General features: G+C 40.7%; 1 protein-coding gene across 3 annotated transcripts in view; it reads left to right on the forward strand.

Annotated features, from left to right (window-relative positions):
• The window catches only part of PCSK5 (proprotein convertase subtilisin/kexin type 5), a 295,761-nt gene that overhangs the window by 149,759 nt on the left and 124,643 nt on the right, over positions 1-21,359 (forward strand). For all 3 annotated transcript variants that reach the window (XM_065407021.1, XM_065407022.1, XM_065407023.1), the window contains exon 9: positions 11,315-11,415. In XM_065407021.1, the coding sequence (XP_065263093.1) occupies positions 11,315-11,415 (101 nt within the window). The remainder of the gene's footprint in view (positions 1-11,314; positions 11,416-21,359) is intronic.

Consider the following 21,359-nt stretch of genomic DNA (forward strand, 5'->3'; position numbering starts at 1 on the left):
GTAACTCTTCGTTCCAGTAATTTTTCTGTTCTTTCTTTGCTTCTCTCCACAAAAACTTTATCTCTGTTTCTGGCATCTCTCCTTGTTCTCCCTGAGAGATAATAAAGTAAAGAAGTCATTCCATTTTCTAGCAATACTCACTTCTGTAATCAAATTTCCCATACGGTCCTTTCAAAGACCTTTGCTAACCTTTTTTTCAAAGTTCAATAAAATTAATAGATTCATGAATTTTAAGTTCAGAAGGGATCATTGTGATCATCTAATCAATGCTCTTGCATGACTCATACAACAGGACTCCCCTGAAATAATTCCTTCTTCAAGTCCAAGTTGTTAATAGTTAATTACCCTCCCTGTTAAAAATTGGTGCCTTATTTCTAGTCTGGATTTGTCTAGTATCAATTTCCAGCTGTTGGATCTTGTTATACCTTTGTCTGCCAGATTGAAGAGCTCTCTATTATCAAATTTCTGTTCTTTGTGTAGGTGCTTATGGACTATGATGAAGTCATGCCTTAACTCTCTTTGATAAGCTAAATAGATTGAGCTCCTCTCTGAAACCTCTCCAGTGTTTCTACATGACGTGTGGACACCAGAACTGGACACAGTAGTCCAAGAGCAGTCACTACTAACAGTACCAGATATATGGATTAATATAACCTCCCTGTTCCCACTTGATATTCTCCTATTTATATTGTTACGCTCTCTGGGGTGGCTCACAACTGTGAGTGCCTACCCCAGGGCAGACTGTCAGAAAAAAGGGAAGACACCCCAAGCTGGTGATGTGTTCTATAATTAGATGTCACCAAGCCAGTACCACCTGTGAGCTCCTGGATCACTATACCAGTCCTACCATGGAGTCACAGACAGTCCCTTAGATGCTCCAATCTGTCTTGCCACCCAGACAAACCAGACTTAGTGATAAATGGTCACTTACACCAAAGATCACGTCACATTTAGGCCTCTTCCAGTCCCAGGAGACCAGTCACTTACCCCAGATCAATTGGTACTGTGGATCTTACACCCAAGACAATGCTGGCAGCCAATTCTATAGTAAACCCACTTAAGATTTATTAGCTACAAAAAGGAAATGAGAATTATTGAGAGGTTAAAATGGGTAAAATATATGTACAGGTGAGTCACCGTCTATAATTCCAAATGGTAGCAGAAAGTTAGTAATCTGCCAATTTCCCCAAAGTCTGTAAGGGCTACCCAGAATAACTCTGGATCTCCATCTTCTCGTTCAGTCATTCTGCCTTGTTAGAATCCAAACAGTCCAGAGATGAAGGATCTTTCATTAAATCCATTCTTATAGCTTCTTCTCACAGAAAACTGAGCTGACTGGGTCACTCCCCATGTGGGTTTTTCCTTTGATGACAGAAAGTGAGGAATACAGTTAAAGTCTTTGACCTCCAATCATCTGGCACAATGACCATTTGCTTTGAAATTAGCACTTTTCTGTTAGAGTTCTTCATTTGCATTCCACAAGGTCTCTTCTTGTTTGATGGGTTATTTAGTTACAGGGGTACACACAATGTAAATGTTTGCTACTACATTATAACAGGATACAGATAAGTGAAAACAATGCAACTAACATCCCATTAGTTTTCATGAAGTTTAAACACCATATACACACTTTTATACATTTAACAATTACTTTGATCTAAACTAATACACAAGTGAATTGGCCTGGGACTCTGGCATGAGCTGGCATCTGGTCTGCTAGCGGCACATATACATCCAAGAATCTCATTAGCCTTTTTAGCCACAGCTCATGCAAGCTCATATTCATCTGATTATCCACCATGAATGTCAAGTCTTTTTCAGAATCACTATTTTGCATGATAATGTTCCCCCATCCTGAAAGTATGGCCTAAGTTATTTGTTGCTAGAGGCATTGCCTTACCTTTGGCCATATAAAAACAGATTGTTTGCTTACACCCAATGCAGATCACTCTGTGTCAGTGTCCTGTCCTCTTCATTATTTCCACTTCCCCATTTTTTGTGTCATCTACAAACTTTATCAAGTAATGATTTTATGTTTTCTTCAGATCATTGATAAATATTTAATAGTATGGGTCCAAAAATTGATCCTTGTGGGACCCCATTAGAAACATACCCGCTTCGTGATGATTCCCCATTTACTATTAAATTTTGAGATATCAGTTAGCAAGTTTTAATCTATTTAAGAAAGTAATCCAGTTTATCCTTTTAAAATATTGATGCAACATTAGCTTTCTTCTGGTCCTCTGGAACTTCCTCAGTGTTTCCTCAGTGTTTCAAGATTATTGAAAACCAACTTTAACAGCCCACTTAACAGTTCAGCAAGCTCCTGGGCTAGAGTAGCTGCTGCAGAACATCCTCTTTAATTACTGTTGGAATGGAAAGTATTTTATCATCAAATGAGGTGACTGCATCTTCTGTCTTTTTCCCAAATACAGAGATATTTATTGGATGCTTCTGCCTTTTCTGTGATATTATTTGTAATTCTGCCATTTCCATCAAGTAATGGATCAACACCATTTTTAGGGTTGCTTTTGTTCCTGATACACTTAAAATACTCCTTCTTCTTCTCCTTGCTATAGAATCTATAGCCTGACTATAGATTACCACTTGTGTCCTTTTACTTCCCTTGTCAAATTTCTAACTTCTAATTTATATTTGTTGCTATCAACTTCCCTTTTTTACATTTGTTTTATATTATATATGTAATGCTTTCATTTCCCCTCTTAGCCAGGCTGGTTTTTTAACCAGTGTAACCTTCTTTCTTGATTGTGAAATTGTGACTTTGGGATCATCTAGTCAAACATTCTTAAACTCTTCACAATATCAGTCATGTTTTTCTGTTTAAATTCTTTCTCTGGCCTGACTTGTTGTTACATCTTATGCAATCCTCTCATTCTTCTTCAATCATAGTTTTCTCAATCATTTTCTTCCATTCTTTTAGGTAAGTCTTACTCCCTGTGTTTACACGTAAAAAGTCTCATTACATCAGGGCATTTATATTGCTTACTTCTGACCCAAAATTACCTCCACACACTTTTGTTATTATCACAGTTCCGTTATTGTAAATTTACTTGTAAGTTGAATCATGAGAATAAGGTTAAATAAAATGTTGTTTAGTCTACAGATATTTAATCCTACATAGCTTTTAAAATTTATTGCATTATTATATTTCTAATAATGATAATACTTTGCACTCATATATTGTCCTACTTCCAAAGATCCCAAAGTGTTTTGCAAATGTAAATTTAGCCATACATTATCCTGGTGAAATAGGGAAATCTGATACCCATTTTATATAAAGACTTATATGGCAAATATATTAAGGCCTATATTTTCAAAAGTGCCATTTTTCTTAATTTAGAATGCCAATTTGAGACATCCAGAGCCTGCTTTTCAGTGGAGATGAAGAAATGCAGCTTTTAGTTGAAGTCAATGAGTTCTGTGAGTGCTCATTAGTTCTGAGAATTGGGTCCGGCAGTTGTGATCCAATAACCGTGGGCTGATCCAGCTCATACATGTTAATCATTTAAGGCATGTGCAGTGCCAGCTGCCATAGGAGATTACAGTACTCCCTCGATTCTCTGCTTATCATGGCCCAGTTCAGATCCTGGCTACTCTTGTTCAAACCACCATCTGTTCGCTTAATGGCCACACTGTAGGGGCCTGATTCTCCACAGAGTTATATCAGTTTTATACCAGTGTAACTCCACTGATTTCACACAGTGGAGAATCAGGCCCTAAATATACCATCAAAGACCCTTTCCTCTTCTTCTGTGTTGCACTGTATTACCAGTTGACTCCTGAGGTCCATAACCTCTCCTCAGGATGTTTTACTGCTGGTAGCTGGCACCTCAAGCAAGCGTAATCCCCTCTGACACTTCCAATAACAAAGAAAAACATTGTTCACTGAGTGCAGGAAATAGCCTTCTCCCACAGTATTGTATACAAACCAGTCACCTTCCTTTGGACAACATTTGTGTTAGTTCTTATATTACTCTAAGGTCAGCTCTAAAGAGAGATGAGGTGAATTTGCAGAACCAACCCTTTAACTGAAAGAATTTAAGAGTTACAAGTAACAGCTGTAACCTATCAATCAGTGTCCTCTGAGCGCACACACAGAATGATGACCCTCTCCCCCATCTTTCTCTCTCACACACATCTGTAGTAAGCCATCATTATAGGGTTATGGATAAGGATAATATTAATATCGCCTCTCTCTTCTCTAACTTGTTCAGTATAACACACCTTTTCCAAAAGACCTATTAACCCTAATGCCCCCGACAGAGATGTTTTGACTAATACACACAAGTGAAAATCATCACCAGAAAACATAGAAAACTTCTATACAAAGCCAACAAATCGTGGTGCTAAAATGATGCAAATTCAATTTCATTATGAAATCATATGGCTTTTTGCTGCCTCACGTCTCCCATCCTTAGTTTTTATGTTGTCTGCTTAGATGGTCAGTCCTTTGAGGCAGAGATCTCATCTTCATTCTTTTCCTCAAACTGACCAGGACATTGTTGGTGCTGTATATACATATAAATAGCAAATAACGATGGGAAAAGTAAAGATTAAAATTTTTATATAAATTAAATTTAATCCTGTCCTGAAGACTGTACTTCACACCCACCCACAAAAGGAAATTAGATAGCAAGGGCTTGATGGCTTCGTCGTGTGGAATAGCAGCAGCAGCTTTCTTAAGATTAGTGACTTTTCTATAGGTCAGTCTAATTGGATGTGATAGTTCAGCTTGCTGTACTGTGTGTATGAGATTCTTGCTTTTAAGAAAGGAGAAAATATGTTATAAAATACAATCCACCATAAAAATCCACCATAAATATCCTAGTGCCTGATTCTGATCTCACAGAAGATTTACATTAGGGTAACTGATTTAACGACGATACTCCTCATTTATTTCATTGTAACTGAGGATAGAGTCGAGCCCCCGGTATATTATGAGTTTTTAACAATATAGTAATACAGAAATATCGCTAAGTGACAGCACATTGTTCTTCTGTCTCATCTGCTTTATAGAGTCAGATTGTACAAATACAAAGCAGAATTAATCAGGGACAGGAGTTTGAAAAATCTCAGTGAAATCAGCATATTGGTTTGTGCTGATTATGCTGTATTCCTATCCAATTTGTATTAGTGGCACCTTCTGAGTGGGACAAGTAAACAGTCCCCATACAAGCAAAAATGCTAGTGGTATTGGGTGTTCTAAAAAAGGCACTCAGTAGTATGGTGAGTGGAGAGAGGGAATATGTAAAAGCTGATACAGATATCTCCTGGTTTCATCTTGTCCTAAGAAAATATTCTTTGTGGATAACCACACATTTTTTCCCCTTTACATGTTTTTTTCATCCTCACAAACATGCCATGTGCCAGAATTGTTCTTTTTCAATCTGGTATAATCATAGTTGCTTTAGTAACATAGGCAAGTCTCTGATCTCATTTACTATGATGAAGATATGGAATTTACATTTACATTAAAGTAAGTGACACAAGAATCTGGCTTGTTCAGTTCTAGCCAGCAGTTCTTACACAGTCAAAACTCCCACTGACATTAATGTCCTGCACTAAGACTCCATTAAGGATGAGGCCAAGAATACATATTAGTTATTACTATATTGTACTGCACCTGTCAAAAATCTCTGTTGCATATTTTGGACTGGATTTTCAACTGTTGACTCCCACTGTGCATGCACAAAGTACACCTGCCTTTTCAGATGCAAAGACTGTGCACGTATTCCTTTTAAATAGTTCAGTGCTAGAATTGTTAGCAGATGTTTGCAGGAGCAGCTGCAAAGTGCGGGCACAAGTATATAAAGCCACAATTTGGGACACAGATAAGTGGAAACCAAGTACAGGCCTGTTGAAAAATGTACTCCTTTAAAACAATTATCATTTGAAATACATGCTAAGTGTGAGACTCTAAGGATCTCAGTAGAAGTGACATGAAATATGCCTAGGACACTTAACTGTAGCAAATTCCTCCCCTTCTAACCTCAGTGTTACTGAAGAGCTCCAGAAGGCATTGTGCCCCGCCCCCCCAGGCAGAAATGCTTCTACGTATTGCCCCTAGAGCCCTGCATCTCTGCACCACCTCTTGGAATAGGCTGTATTTAAGGGCACAATCTAGCTCTATATGTTAATATGGCCTTTATCTTAGCAAAGGCATTACACAAATAAATAATAACAATACTATCAGTGTACTGTGGATTTACTCAAATATTTTCTGTTAACAATACTGGTGAGTTATGCATGAAAATCCCCCACTCACTGATCAAATTTACAATCTATGGTATACACAATTGCTCCTTTTAAAAATTAATTCAATGCTCATCAATAGCATCTCTTGTCAGTTATTAAAAAAAAACTCCCCCTGTTCAACTGCTCTTGTAGAGCAGATATAATACAACATGGCACCTTTAATGGAAAGTGGTTTGGGATCACATGACACTGGGGTAGGGGGAGTATTGGCAACTACAGATTTTCGTTAAACACTTCTCATTTTAGAAGACAAGTCGGTTCAAGCTGACATACCCGTAGGAATTACATCAGCAGGTAAAAAGTGTTTCAACCACAGCTAAGGGCTCAAGACATGAATTATGAAATATCTGGAAATAAGAGGCTTAGGATAGGAGAAGTGATAATGTTCTCTGCAAAGGAAAATCCTATTTTTGACCTGAATAACTAACTTTCCCTACAGCTATAACTAAGGGAAGATTGATAACATAACCAGAATAATAACTGTACAGAAATGACACTTCTTTAAATCTTCAGAGTAAGTCGCTTGTACCAAACCGTTACAGTAGGTATTCTTTTATAAAACTGCACTTAGTCTGAAAACCACCTGACTCTCATATATGGTAAAGGAGAAAATATACTGGGCTGATAATGATACCTTTAAACTGACCTTTGTCGTGGTGTTCTAAGTTGTTAATTTCATATTGATTAAACTATATCTTTACCAGCCAGTATGTAATTGCTTTCAGTCAAATCCAGTTGTTTTCTTCTGTTGTTGGAGGAAAGATGGGATGATTGTAACACAGTGCATTATAAAATATTACATAGCCTGAATTTAGGCTTATCACTGTTTCCTTAGATCAGCAGTTGTTACAATGATATCTAAAACCTGTGAGTGCATTGTACTTTAGGTAAAAGATCCAAAATTGGTGCCCACATCCACTCACACTATTGAATAGAATGACAGCTTTCATACACTAATGTCAACTTCATGTCCCTGGCAGGCCTCATCTCCTTGTATTATGATTAATGATGTTGCCCCTGTGTGGTCCTGGAATCTCGAACATCATTTTTCTTCTTGAAGCTTGACTGCTTGTTGGTGGTCCTGTCTCTTTGTTTCTAAAGATAGACACAAGGCTTCTCTGACAGTGCACCCTTAATGCTGAAAAACATGCCTTAGATTTCTCCTGTAATTTACATCTAAACATCTCAGCTGCTATCAGTAACTTCCCTTTGAAATGGCTCAGATAGGATTTCCACTTAGGGAGCTTTCGTTACACATCTTCTGCTGCAATATTTGCTGAGTGAAAGAGAGAGATAAGAGATTGTACAATGTCTGCTAGGACATGGGACAAACAATGCAGCATAAGAGTGTAATGGCTTTATTGCACTTGCTATTCATGGGCACTGCACACGTAAAACTAAGACTACATCTACACTATGAGCTAGGGGTGTGATTCCCAGCTCGCATAGATGTACTCATGGTAGCTTTCACCTGAGCTAGCACACTAAAAATAGCAGTGTAGCCCTGCTAACATGGGCAGTGACAGTGGGTGCCACATGCTCGTAGCCCCAAGTATGTACCTATAGGATTCAGGTGGGTTTGTATTCGGAGCGGCTAGCACAGTGCCATACTGTCCATTCCACCACAGCTACACTACTATTTTTAGCTTGCTAGATCAATGAGCATGAGTATGTCTACACAAACTGGGAATCTCACTCCGAGCTTGTAGTGTAGATGTAGCCTCAAAAACACTCCCCTCTTTCTCCTGATGATAGATATGTAGATAACATCAGACAATATGCTTTCAATGTAGAGAGCTAAATAGTGTCTTTCAAGGCAAAACCATTGTCAGGGGAGATGAGGATGAGACTTTCCCCTGCATGAGCTCCTGAAGGTATCCGTGTGCTGCAAGAAAATCCAGTGCTTCTTGGAGTGCAGGGAGAGTTCAGTGACTGCACTACTCTTTCGCAGGGTGCGGTAGTTCTGCTGGCCACTGTGTGAGAGAGAGTGAGTGTGTACTATTCATTCCGCTTTATTTTTTCCACTCTTTTGGGGCCGAATTTTCAGAAAGAGGTGCCTGAAGAAGCCCATAGAACTTAATTTATGTACGTAGTTGTGTGCTCCTTGGCCATTTAGATTTCACCTGCAAATACTCTACCTGATTTGCATTTGCACAGTAGACACGGGGCTTCTGGAGCCCTCCTGCTATAAATTTGGCCCTTTAAGTTTCCCTTCGCCTACCCCCTTTCAAAATATATCAAGGAAAGTATGTCATTGTATTAGAGATTAGTTACAGTACAAAATCCATTTACACCAGGGTGTGGGAAATACAGGATGGTTTTCGGCACCCCTTTTACAATATAAACTAGTACACACACTTAGTGCTTCGTTGATACTCTAAATATCCATTGGCCAAATTGATGCACAATTGTTAAATGAGAGAGAGTCTGAAAATTTTATTTAAAGATTTTTACAGGTCATGGACAGAATAAAATGATTTATCAAGAATTCAGAAATAGACCAAAATGGTTCTTTCCAGACTTTTGAGAGTTTGGAAGCTGAGAGGTAGACTGGCCTTTGGCAAATCAAGTAGTTTAGAAACATGATTTTCTAAATGCCTTAGTCAATTTTTTCCCCATCTTTCAGCATTATCTCTGAGTGAGTTCACCTGATGCCTGTGCCATGTCACCTCATTGACTCTGTGTTAACTTCTGCTCTTCTGAACAAATATATATATACACACACACATTAGTGACACCAAACTACCATCCACTTTTAATAAATGCTTTCTCATCGGCTCATGTGATATGTGACTTTTTGGCAATGCATAATTCAGCTGGCTACCAGGTTAAAGCTAGCCAGGTATCTTTGTATTCTTATGTAAGCCTTATTTGTGTTTATTTCCATGCTTTGCTTTTCTCCTAGTCTTCACTAGTGGTCTTATATGTAAAATATAATGCTAGTGAAAGTTGCTGAGTGGCAAGCCCAGGAGACCAAGAGCTTTGTATAGCCCGGGAAAGGTGCACTACCTGCAGCAAAACTGCAAGCTTGTCCCCACTACCCACACGCTGCCCCATTAATGACTTAACCTAAAGAGCCACCTAAAGTGTTAGGAAAGCCAGTCCAATTTTTAACCTGTCTAGTGTTTTTTGTGATATAGGTCCTTGTTCACAAGGAGCTACTGTGACACCACCCACTCATTGCACGTCCTCTTTAAGAATTGTAGATAATAAAGACTTTCTGTTTCTAATGACACGAGCTAGATTTGAATTAGTGATCTAGAAGCATGTTTGTAGCACTGTGCCAGTCCCCTGAACTGTGATAACTAGTTTGAATACATCTTTACATGTGATTTAAAACTTTGTAGAAATACATTTATCTTCCTATCATCACACTTCTTTCTGAGATACGTGTGTTCTAATGTTAAATGCAAGATTATTTTTTTAAATGCAATTCTGTTTTGTTTATTTTACTGGACAAGCCCATTGTGGCTTTTGGAGCTTTATCTACGTAGGCCACATTTTAAAATGAGTTTTCTATAAGCAATATATTACAATATAAGACTGTAAACAACTTATGAAGTTGGTTGATCTGACAGTTAAACCTTCTTCAACGTGACTGAGGCAGTTTCTTCGAGCCTGCCTGGATTTTCAAAGACACGGTGGGTGAGGTAATATCTTTTATTGGACCAGCTTCTGTTGGTTAGAGAAAGCAGCTTTCGAGCTATACAGAGCCCTTCCCCGGGTCTGGGAAAGGTACTCTGAGTGTCACAGCTAAATACAAGGTTGAACAGATAGTTTACCACATATTCTAAGGGACCATCCGAGGTGAAGTGGCCCATTAACACCCCTGTAGTCATAGGACAAAAAGAGGGGTTAGTGATTGTTGTAATAACCCCTAAAAACAGTGTTTTTATTAAGAGCATGATTATGTCTAGCAAAGCTATGAATTTAAGCTCCCAGGCTCATCTTTTGAAAGAGCTGTGCAGGTTTCCTTTGAGGATGAGGACTGATAGGTCAGATATGGAGTGATCGCTTTGTGAAAAGTGTTCACACATGGGTGATATGGTGTTTTTGTGTTTTATTGTGTTTCTGTGTGTGTTCATTGGAGAGTGTAGTGATTGTGTGGTTTCACCCACATAGTTGTTATTGGGGCATTTAGTGCACTGGATGAGGTACATCACATGTTGTGATAGGCATGTGTCGTGAAAGGTGTGTAAGGGATGTTGATCATTGTAGCATTGGAGATAAGTCTACAGGTTTTGCATCTGTTGTGACAGGGTCTGGTGCCGCTTTGAGTTGGTGTGTCCTGGTCTGTGGAGAGCTTGCTTTTGATGATGAGGTTGGGAGGTTGTTTGAAGGCCAGAAGAGGAGGTTCAGGAAAGCTTTCTTTCAGGGTGGCCTTTCCATACATTTAAGTTGTTTGATGATACCCCCTATGGGTTCCAACAACTAGGGGTTACTTTCAGATGAAATATTGCTTAAAGGAGAAAGCATGGTGTTGTGATTAAAACACAGCAGTTGGAGTCAGCAGATGTGTATTCTGTTCCTAGCTCTGCCATACATTCCCTATGTGACTTCAGGCAAATTGGTTAACCCCTTCATACCTGTTTTCTCATCTGTAAAACTGGGATAGTGATACTTACCTGCATCACAAGAGCATTGAGAGATTTAATTACATTAATGTTTGTAAAGCACTTTGTGGTTCTTGAATAGAAAGTGCTATATAAATGCAAAGTAATATGAGGGCGGAATTTTAACCCACTTTTGGTATGTGTGTTTTTCTAATTTCCAAATCTTTATGTGGTCCTGCCATGACAAACTGAGACTAACATACCTGTTCAGTACTATAGAATAGAGTGAACATTTCTCCAAGTTCACAAATACCTTCAACCTGTGAGTAGAATAGGAAAGTTTCAAATCAATGTATTCAAAAGCCTTTTTTATCCTTATTAAAGAAGAAAATTCTGTTCACCTGCATTTGACTCACGTAGGCAATAGAAACCTGTTCTGATTTCTGCAGTTGTGTTCTAAATTTCACACATTCAATTTCTTCCAGATCACCACCGACCTGAGGCAGCGTTGTACAGACAGTCATACTGGAACCTCGGCCTCTGCACCTATGGCTGCAGGCATCATTGCATTGGCACTGGAAGCAAAGTAAGATTTGGTCTATACTCTGGTAAAATTAATAATAATGCATAAATAAATGCATATATTTTGTTAACATGATATCTTTCATCCAGCGACCTCAAAGTGCTATAGAAACATTAACTAGTGAAAATTCACAATAAACCTGTGAGTGAAGGAAATATTATCTCTCTCTCACTCACACACACACACACACACACACACACACACACACACACCACTCAATTTTACACGTGGGAAAACTGAAACAGAGAGAGACAAGGGAAAAAATGTTCTAACTTGGGTGCCTAAAGCTGTGATATACTTTGCAATGGTGTTGAACACATGCAGCTCCCATTGAAAGACTTGGGGGACCTTCACAATGCAGCTCGAGCTTGAATCTAGTATTTAGGCCATTGTATGTGGCATTGTGCATGGACCCAAGTCCCTTTCACTACCTCAGTTCATAGGGATGGTGGAACTGAGGACAGTGGGCCAGTATGAGCAGATGTTAGCATTGTATAAAAAATAAAAATTCTCACCAGTATCATGTGTGATGAAACAATAAATCCAAGATTTCTATCATGTATATATCTACGCACTGGTTTTTAAAATATAGATTATCTGACAATGGACCAAATCATTTAACCCTTACTATAGCAAAATTCCCAGTAGCTTTTACAAGAGTTTTCCTCAACTGCAGAATTTTGCATGTTGTAACCAGAATATATTTTAACGGGCATTCTTGATCAGAAAAAGCCATTGAGAGTTTATCATGTAAATTCATATTTCAAAACTTTTTCATTCTTGTGTATTTTATCAGAGTGAACTGGTCTGGTATGCACAATGTACATAGACTAATGATCTGCAAAATCCTGTTTAAAATCAGATATTTTTAAGTTAAGAGATTGATCCTATGAGGTTCAGACGACACTATTTAACTCCCACTGAGACTGATAAAAGCTAGGGGCACTCAGAACCTCAAAGGACCAGGCATGGTGGGGTGGGAGGGAGTAGAGGGAGTGTGCATCATAATCATTTCAAATTGTATTATACTGTCGTAGTATGTAATTTGTAATAACAAATAGATTTTGGGTTGCCATTTTGTAAAAATGTAGCTTTTAGTGTAGAAACCCTGACCTAAAATTCAATCCAGAACACATTTTTACTTCTGAGTTACATAGCCATGAAAATAAGAGATTGTAATTGAAAAGCTGATACAATCTTAAGCAGAGCAGAACTTGTGTCATTATAATTGGGTTTTCTCAATGCAATAGTTAGTGACAAAAACGGCTTTGAAAAGTTAATGTAATACTGTTATTTCAAAAACCATTCTTTCAATCACTTTTTAATCTCAGTTGTAAAATACTTACATTAGTTTTTAAACAGCCCACAGACACAGATAAAATTACATCTGTATGCACCAAAATAGTACACTGCTGGAGGTTTTCATAATTACTTTTTAATGAATTGCTGTTGCCTATAATTCTAATTGTATCTCTTTTCATGGTATTTTATGTATATTTTCAAACACATCATTCTTATAACTGGAATTTTCAAAGTATAGTATCAGACACATAATACCTGCAGCCATACCAATCTGATCAGGTACTGGATGCTGCTGGTAATTCAGTAGGTGATACTCTTCTTCCAAATAAATAGCTGCCATTGTGGTTGACACTGCAGACATAAGCAAAATATTGTACTCATGTCTCAGGTGTGGTGATGGGACAATGTGCTGCTGCTGTACGTAGATAAGATGAAAAAACCAAGAAACTGAGTAATTTTTAAATATCCTGTGGTAATCCCTGAATATTGGCCAAATTCCAGGTGAGATAGTTATATTTTGCATTGCTAAATTCCCTGGGAGTTTTAGTAGGTAAAGAATTCTTCACTTCCTTTCCAGAAATGGATATGGGCTAAGTGTGTCTGTATCTATATAGATATAAAATAATTTGTATTGCTATTAATATGATACAATGCAGAGCTACTTAATACAATATGCTTAACATGCATTTTTACCACCTTACCTGCATCTGCCCACTAATATTTCTCCAGTGGAACTATGCATAACTGAACCTCAGATAGGCTTCACTACTGCCATTAAAAGAAACCAAACAAACAGCTGGCAATATAAATGTTTCCTGTTTTCCCCAAAAATTACAATTTCCCTCCCAAAATTAGCTTGGTTTGAGACCCAAGACATTCAGTCCTGCAACAGTGACAGATTTATTATCTAATCTTTTTTTCATGAGAGCTAGAAATAGGAACTTTATACCATTAAAAGCCAGGAATGCCCCTTTAGAGAGGGGTGAAGCTTTTTTTAATAGCTCAAGAAGATCATAATATATTCAACTTTAATATCTTGACATTATTTTGTATGGATCAGCTATTTAAAATAATTGTAAGGTGTTTCTGAATGTTACAATATTAAGAGGTATTTGTTATAATTTTCCTCTGCCTCTGATTCCTGTTGGGTTAGATGACACTAAAGCATCTATCTTTATAGGTGATATGATATGAAAAACATTACTAATAACAATATTTAAAACTCTCTTAACCACTTCTAAAATACTTTTATTTTGTAAAATATGTGGCATACAGAGAATACATGATGGTGTCATGTCATGCAAAGATTTTATTGGCACCGGCAAATGGAGATTGGGGGTTGCAGATTTAGCCTTAAATTTCATATTAATGCCTGTGCTAACAACCATCATATTTATATTAGATTTTTCAAAAGATTAGTGGGAAAGGAGTTTTCAAGGTTAATTATGTTCTTCACACCATGAGCTGCCCAGTAATCAGAGCCCTTTTTTAATATGTTTGAAAGAATGTGTTTTGTTCAATGATAAGGCACTGCCTAGTAGGAAAATTGTGGATCTATCATGTGTATTGAAGCTCTGGAAATGTTTAGATCCTAGGTGTGCAATTCTCTACAGCAGCCAAGCTACGTTCACTGCCTGGGAGGCATACTGCTCCCTGATTTAGCATCAGCCTGACCTTGACATTATTTAGAGCACCCAAGAGGCTGCTCTAACTTATACCACTAGTGTAAGGATCCTAAGAGACCTTAAACCAGTGGAGATTTGAAGTATTGGAGCTCCATGTTCCACCTCCCCCTACTCCTGGCCTGTCCCAGCCTGCTATCTCCCTGCCTTAGCACCCCCCCATGGCACAAATGGACGGGGTGGCTGGTACAGGACTCAGCTCTGGCATTTTGACCAGCATTACTCCAGTGGGGAGTTCCCCTCCACAAGGGGAATTCTCTGCTGATCTTTTCAACCGGTGGCATGGGATTTTTTTGGGAACTGATAAATTCAATACTGCATTATAGTCTGTGATAGTTAAAAAACTTTCTTGTGAATTACAACTTCCGTCCAGTATTTTTGTATCAAAAAGCATATCCACATCATGTAACCAAAGGAACCTAATTTAGCTTCCAATAATCAGGTTTTTCAAATGCTCATTTGGTAAAACATGTTAGCATAACTTAGAAATGTAAATATGAGTCTGTTGCATTGAAACAACAAAGGAATAGTTAGCATACACACACGCACAAAGCCAGTCTCCATGAGGGATTTCTGCATCTAGGGCTCAGACCTATAAAGACCCAATAGTATTTGGGCTTTCATGTCCTGTTTTTCAGTTGCTTTCTTTTACATGATCAGTGCCCAGTAGAGTTAGTATCCTGCTCCAGCTCTGTAATTGGGTGCTTAATTGTTTTCCATTCTTTTATGTTCATTATGCAATGCCAAATTTTCCTAACTGTAAACCTGCTGCTAGAGGGTAAATTGTTATAGTCTACTAATTCAGCATTGGTGGCATCTTAGCTCTAAATATAAAATGTTAAAGTTGCTTAACAGCATTCTACTGCCAGATCAGAAGAGCTTTTTGGCAGATGAAGGATTTGAATTCAGGATTTGCATGAATCAGTGTGAAGAGAGAGAGTCTGTTTAAACAGCAGATTCCTTCCTTTAGGCATTGTGTCTTGTTCTTAGGGAAAACTTAAATAAAGAGAATGTCTTTTACTTTGCTTGAGAGGAGGTACCTGAACTTGAGAAAAAATAATATGTATGCTTCCAAGGTGAAACTTGCATGTTTCTCTATTAACAAGCCAATACCTATGTTTTTCCATCTCCATGTTTTGAGAAGCTGTAACTACATTACCAAGAAAAAGCCCGTGAAATCAGGCAGAGTTAACCTGCTATTTTTTCTCAACTGCTGCAAAATACCTGTTGTATTGCCTGTGTTTCCTTCTCTCATACGAGTTATATACTTCCTTTGTCTTTGCTAATATAATGTCAGGGATAAAACAAATTACTATTGGAAACAAATGAAGAACTTTGGTGAATATTAACATGCTGATATCCATCCAAAAAAGTGACAATAAAAGTACATCAAAAAGCTCCTCATTTTTTTTAAACGACAACATAACTGAATGTAAATCACTGAGAGGAGAGGAAGTCTGTGCATCCAAGCATTTACCCCCTACCCTATATACATTTGAAATCTCTCTCGGTTTTTTCCTCTGCAAATTGCTGCGGTTAAGGAAGGGACTCAGATTTCTGAAAACTAACCCAATAGCAGCAGCACTTCTCATACTGATTCATTTCCTTACAGCGCCTCCATCAGTAATGCAGTAAAACAGACAACTGTCTGGTTACTTACAAGTTTTTGGTTCAAGGAACCTATCTCATATCCCTTCAGTGTTAAGAGAGGCTTTCATCCCAGCTACTAGGAGCTTGATTACCAACGAATACAATAAAAGGCCAAAGGTGATAAGAAAACTGAACTGTGGAAATGCTTTTGGAGTGTCATTTTTTTATATATGGTTCCAGTATGAGATGAGAATGACAGGTCTTCCATTTAATCCTATGACACTCAGTTAACTCAAAGTTGTTCTGCTTACCTCACTGGCTGCATGTTATTAAAAGGAAACGTAAGAAGACTGTACATAAAACAGAAATATTAACATTTGGTTTAAATAGATTATGGTTATAACTTATGAATTCTATTTTCAGAAGAGATTTAGAAATAGAATTTTTAACAAGTTATGTACTTGAAATCATGGACTTATAGGGCTAGAAGGACCTCGAGTGGTCATCAAGTTCAGCCCCCTGCACTGAGGCAGGACCAAGTAAACCTAGATCATCCCTGACGGATCTTTGTCCAAACTGCTCTTAAAAACCTCCAGTGATGGGGATTCCACAGCCTCCTTTGGAAGCCTATTCTGGAACTTAACTGTCCTTATAGTTAGAAAGTTTTTCCTAATGTAAATCTTCCTTGCTGCAGATTAAGCCCATTACTTCTTGTCCTACCTTCAATGGACATGGAGAACAATTCACCACCATCCTCTTTATTACAGCCCTTAATATCTTTGACACTGTTATGAGTTCTCCTCTCAGTCTTCTTTTCTCAAGACTAAACATGCCCAGGTTTTTTAACCTTTCCTCTTAAGTCAGGTTTTCTAAACCTTTGATCATTTTTGTTGTTCTCCTCTAAACTCTCTCCAGTTTATCCACATCCTCCCTCAGTATGGCGCCCAGAATTGAACATAGTACTCCATCTGAGTTCTCAACAGTGCCATGCGAGAGGGACAATTACCTCCTGTGTCTTACATATGACTCTCCTGTTAATACACCCCAGAATTACATTAGCCTTTTTCACAACTGCATCACATTGTTGGATCATATTCAATTTGTGATTCACTATAACCCTACAGGTAAAAATAAGTTGTTCGGCCCATGTTAAGAAAATGTGTACAGCCATTTTGTTGAGAAGCTCTAGTACCTCCATGCTTTGGAGGACAGGCCTGAAATTTGGTGGGTGAGTGAGGTATCACCTTGTCTTTTGCTGTTTCCATGAAAACACATCCTCATTTGGCCAAGTTATAAACCTTTGAAAAACATCTTAGTTCACACATGCACAGTAGGTTTCTCGTCGCTAAGCATTCTTTAGCTCACTGGTGCAGGAACTAAGAAGGACTTTCCCTGAAGTTGCTCCTCTTGGCTGCTGCTGCTGGCCTCTGGTGTGTCATGCATCAGCAATAGGAGAACATGGAGATTCTCCCTTCTGTTCTGTGAGTACTTCTGCTGCTGGCGCTCTGGCAGCCTGGAGGAGGAGCAGCCTGACTGAACTGCGGAGGAGACAAGAACCAGATCCCAGCAGGAGGCCTTGTTTTTAGAGTGCTTTAGAGTCTATATTTGAAGGCTTGATTTTGCGACCTTAGTATTTTCAAGGTAGTTTCTTGGATGCGATAACATAAATAGGACTGAGTTCTAAGCACTGACAGATCTAGATCAAAATGATAGTTTGGGCACTGTCCTAGACGTAGCTGCCTGCAGGTTTGTTAATTGACGGTTACGTAGGACTTCCCCAAAGGTACCCCAGATGCTGAATTAAAGAGTATAATAAGCCTGGATTGATAATGGGGCATTGGTGCTGTGATGTCAGGGCTGTAGCTCCTCGTCTGGGTGGACTATATATCTCTTGAGTAGTTCTGTTTCATTCTTTCCTCCTAAGAAGGCACAGAGAATAGTGTGAAGCCATAGTCTGAGATCTCTCTGCAAGGTTCTATTTTGTCCCCCCTCCTTTTCTACATGTATGTGAAGCCACTAGAGGCTACAGCAAAATATAGGCAGCAGTGTCATCAACATGAAAATGGTCCTTTGTTTATTTCATTTTCATCAGAACTGATCTATATCTATGCCTGGTTATTGTGTGATATTCTGCCTGGCTCTGGATCTTGCCACTGTTATCCATGTTGTTGTGGTTTTATTGCAGTGTGGTCTATGTGGGTCTACATTTAGGACTACTGAAGCTAGTGCAAAATGTGACTGATTGCTCATCTGGTGATGTTGGCTGTAAGGAACATACATAACAAAACTTGTTCCCTATTTGCTTCCAGGTGAAACTTAAGATCTTGACTTTTGATCTATAAAGCCCTTAAAGATCTAAAGGACAAACTCTTTTTCTGAGAGTGACCAAAGCAGCTGCCATAAAATAGAGTGCTCCAGATAGTACTCCCTGGATTTAATAATCAGGCAGACATCCTAGGTGGTGAGAGACAAGGTGGGTGAGGTAATATCTTTTATTGGACCAACTTCTTTTGGTGAGAGAGACAAGCTTTTGAGCCACAAATAGCTTTTCTTCAGGTCTGGGAAGAAGACCTGAAGAGGAGCTCTGTGTGGCTCAAAAGCTTGTCTCTCACACCAACAAGGTTTGGTCCATTAAATGATATTACCTCACCCATCTTATGTCTCTAGTACCCTGGGACCGACTCGGCTACAAGTACATTGCATTTCTAAGTGGTGGTCTGTTGATTACATATGTGTGAATGTAGCGGGGTGAACACCCGCTCTAGCCCTGAAGGGGTTGGAAAAGCCCTGCAGAGGGCTGGGGCTGAGTAAAGGAGCAAACCCCCGGCTGATTGGGGAAGTGGCTGCAGCTGGGGCCACGCCCCAGCTGAGCAACTCAGCCTTATAAGAAGGCCAGGGTAGCCAGAAACAGAGGAGTCTCCCTCTGACAGGAGAGAGAGACAGGCCTGGCTGCAGGGAGCTCACCGGGGACCTAGAGTGAGACAGGGCTGGGGAAAGGCCTTGGGGGCTGGGAAGCCCTAGGCCAGTAACTCCCCAAGCTGCAGGGCCTGGTCCTAGGCCTATATAGGTATTGGGGTTGCAGAGGGGCAACCTGAGGGTGGGTAAAGGCAGCCAGTCCAAACCCCTTGTTGCCTGTGATGATTGGCTGATAGACTGCAGTCTGCCCCAGGGCGCGGGGGCTAGATGGTGACTGGCAGTAGCCATGACTGAGATGACATTGGGATAGGGGGTGGGGGTTCCCCTGGGTGGGGAGACCCAGAGAGAGAGTGGGGTACTGCCGGGGGGGCAGCACCTAAGCCAAGGGCACCGGGGTCCGGGAGGGACATGGGGGCCAACAACAGGCGGGACACCTGGCCTCCAGAGGGCGCTCTGGATGCTGGTGTGCTAATTCCCGAGATGACCAGTAGGAGGCGCCACAGGGGTGAGCCCACGCCTGATTACAGTGAATGATTAGTAATGAATAATTTATTTAGCACATTTACTTTGGGATGACTGTTTTTTCTTCCTTTAAGAGAAAATGTGCCATCTTTAATAATACACATGCAGCTTAAGGCAGGTGATTGAGCCCAATTTATAAATCTAAAAAAAGAATGAATACATAGATGTTCATTTAATAATAGTTCAAAATATGCTGAGTGCACAAAAGTAGACACTCTTAATAACATGGGCCCTCTTAGTAATATTTAGGTAGGGGCAGAAGGTAGTTAATTATCCAGTTTGGAATTTAGCCAAGATACTGGGGCAGAAACTGTTACCCTTGTGAAAGATATGTAGGTAGTTTAAATAATCACACAGCTTTGCTTCTCGCCCCCAGTTGGCTGGTCCAGATATGACTAGCTGCATAAGTATTACCTAAGCATAAAACAATGACCGACTCCTCATGTACCTGCCAGAGCAGTTAGAGTGCATCAAGCATCTGCCCAAATTAGGCACTGTTGAATAGAGCTTTACCCGTGCCTGTGCTTCATTGTTATTGCCCAACTCTAATTAAATTCAAATCCTTCCCCTTCCCCAGGAAAATGCTGGTAGTCTCACCCCAACATGGCGGGTGTCAACAAGAAAGCACCAGCTTTGCTAAGCCTGGAAGTAGTGACCTGCTGCTACAGCACATACGCTGGGCGAGGAAAGGAGAGGATAGTGAGGAAGAGTTAGGGGACAGTGCCTTCCATTACCAGCTCTATCAATATCCCTGGCTAAAAGGGTAAAATTGTTTGAAGATCTGTGAGAGTTAGAAGTTAAAAGTTTGTTCATTTTCTTTGCAATGAACGACAGTGTGACCTGATGTATTGGGATTTCACTGAGCCTGCCTGCTCCACTAGCCTGGGCTCCCTCTCCCTGTTTTGCTAGATTAGGCTCTCCGGCCTCTGGCAGCGCATACATACAGGTAGGGACGCACCAGCTGTTGAATCACACAGAGTCTGCAAACAGCTCTCTATGAGAAGACTCATCTAGGAAATCGCCCAGCACTCAAGTGCAGCTCCCCTCTAGAAAGTACACCCAAAATAATCTTGTCTTGCGCTGTAAAGAAATCTATACAACATTAGGGTTACCATATTTAAAAAATAAAAAAAGAGGACACTCCATGGGGCCCTGGCCCCGCCCCTTTCCCAACCCCAGCCCCGCCCCAACTCCGCCCCAACTCCGCCCATTCCCCGCCCCTTCCTCAAAGTCCCCGCCCTAACTCTGCCCCCTCCCCTGAGCGCCCCGCATTCCCCCTCCTCCCTCCCAGCCACGCGAAAAGGTCTGCCCGAGCGCTACCGGCTTCACGGTTTGCCGGGCAGCCCCCAGACCCTGCGCCCCCGGCCGGCGCTTCCCCAGTGCAGCTGGAGCTGGGAGGGGAAGCGCCCAGCCGGGGGCGCAGGGTCTGGAGGCTGCCCGGCAAACCGTGAAGCCGGTAGCGCTCGGGCTTCGGGCAGCCCCCATGCCTCCGGACCCTGCGCCCCCGGCCGGGCACTTCCCCTCCCGGGCTCCGGCTGCTGTGCTCCTCCCCTGACTCTTCGGCTCTGTTTAAGAGCCGAGCTGCCCGAGCGCTACCGGCTTCGGGCAGCCCCCATGCCTCCGGACCCTGAGCCACCAGCCGGGCACTTCCCCTCCCGGGCTCCGGGGGCGCAGGGTCCAGAGGCATGGGGGCTGCCCGAAGCCGGTAGCGCTCGGGCAGCTCGGCTCTTAAACAGAGCCGAAGAGTCAGGGGAGGAGCACAGCAGCCGGAGCCCGGGAGGGGAAGTGTCCGGCCGGCGGCTCAGGGTCCGGAGGCATGGGGGCTGCCCGAAGCCGGTAGCGCTCGGGCAGCTCGGCTTTAAACAGAGCAGAAGAGTCAAGGTAGGGAGCACAGCAGCCGCAGGAGGGGAAGTGCCCGGTCGGTGGTATTTTTCC

The sequence above is a fragment of the Emys orbicularis genome, chromosome 6, assembly GCF_028017835.1.
Source record: "Emys orbicularis isolate rEmyOrb1 chromosome 6, rEmyOrb1.hap1, whole genome shotgun sequence".
Taxonomy (NCBI): domain Eukaryota; kingdom Metazoa; phylum Chordata; order Testudines; family Emydidae; genus Emys; species Emys orbicularis.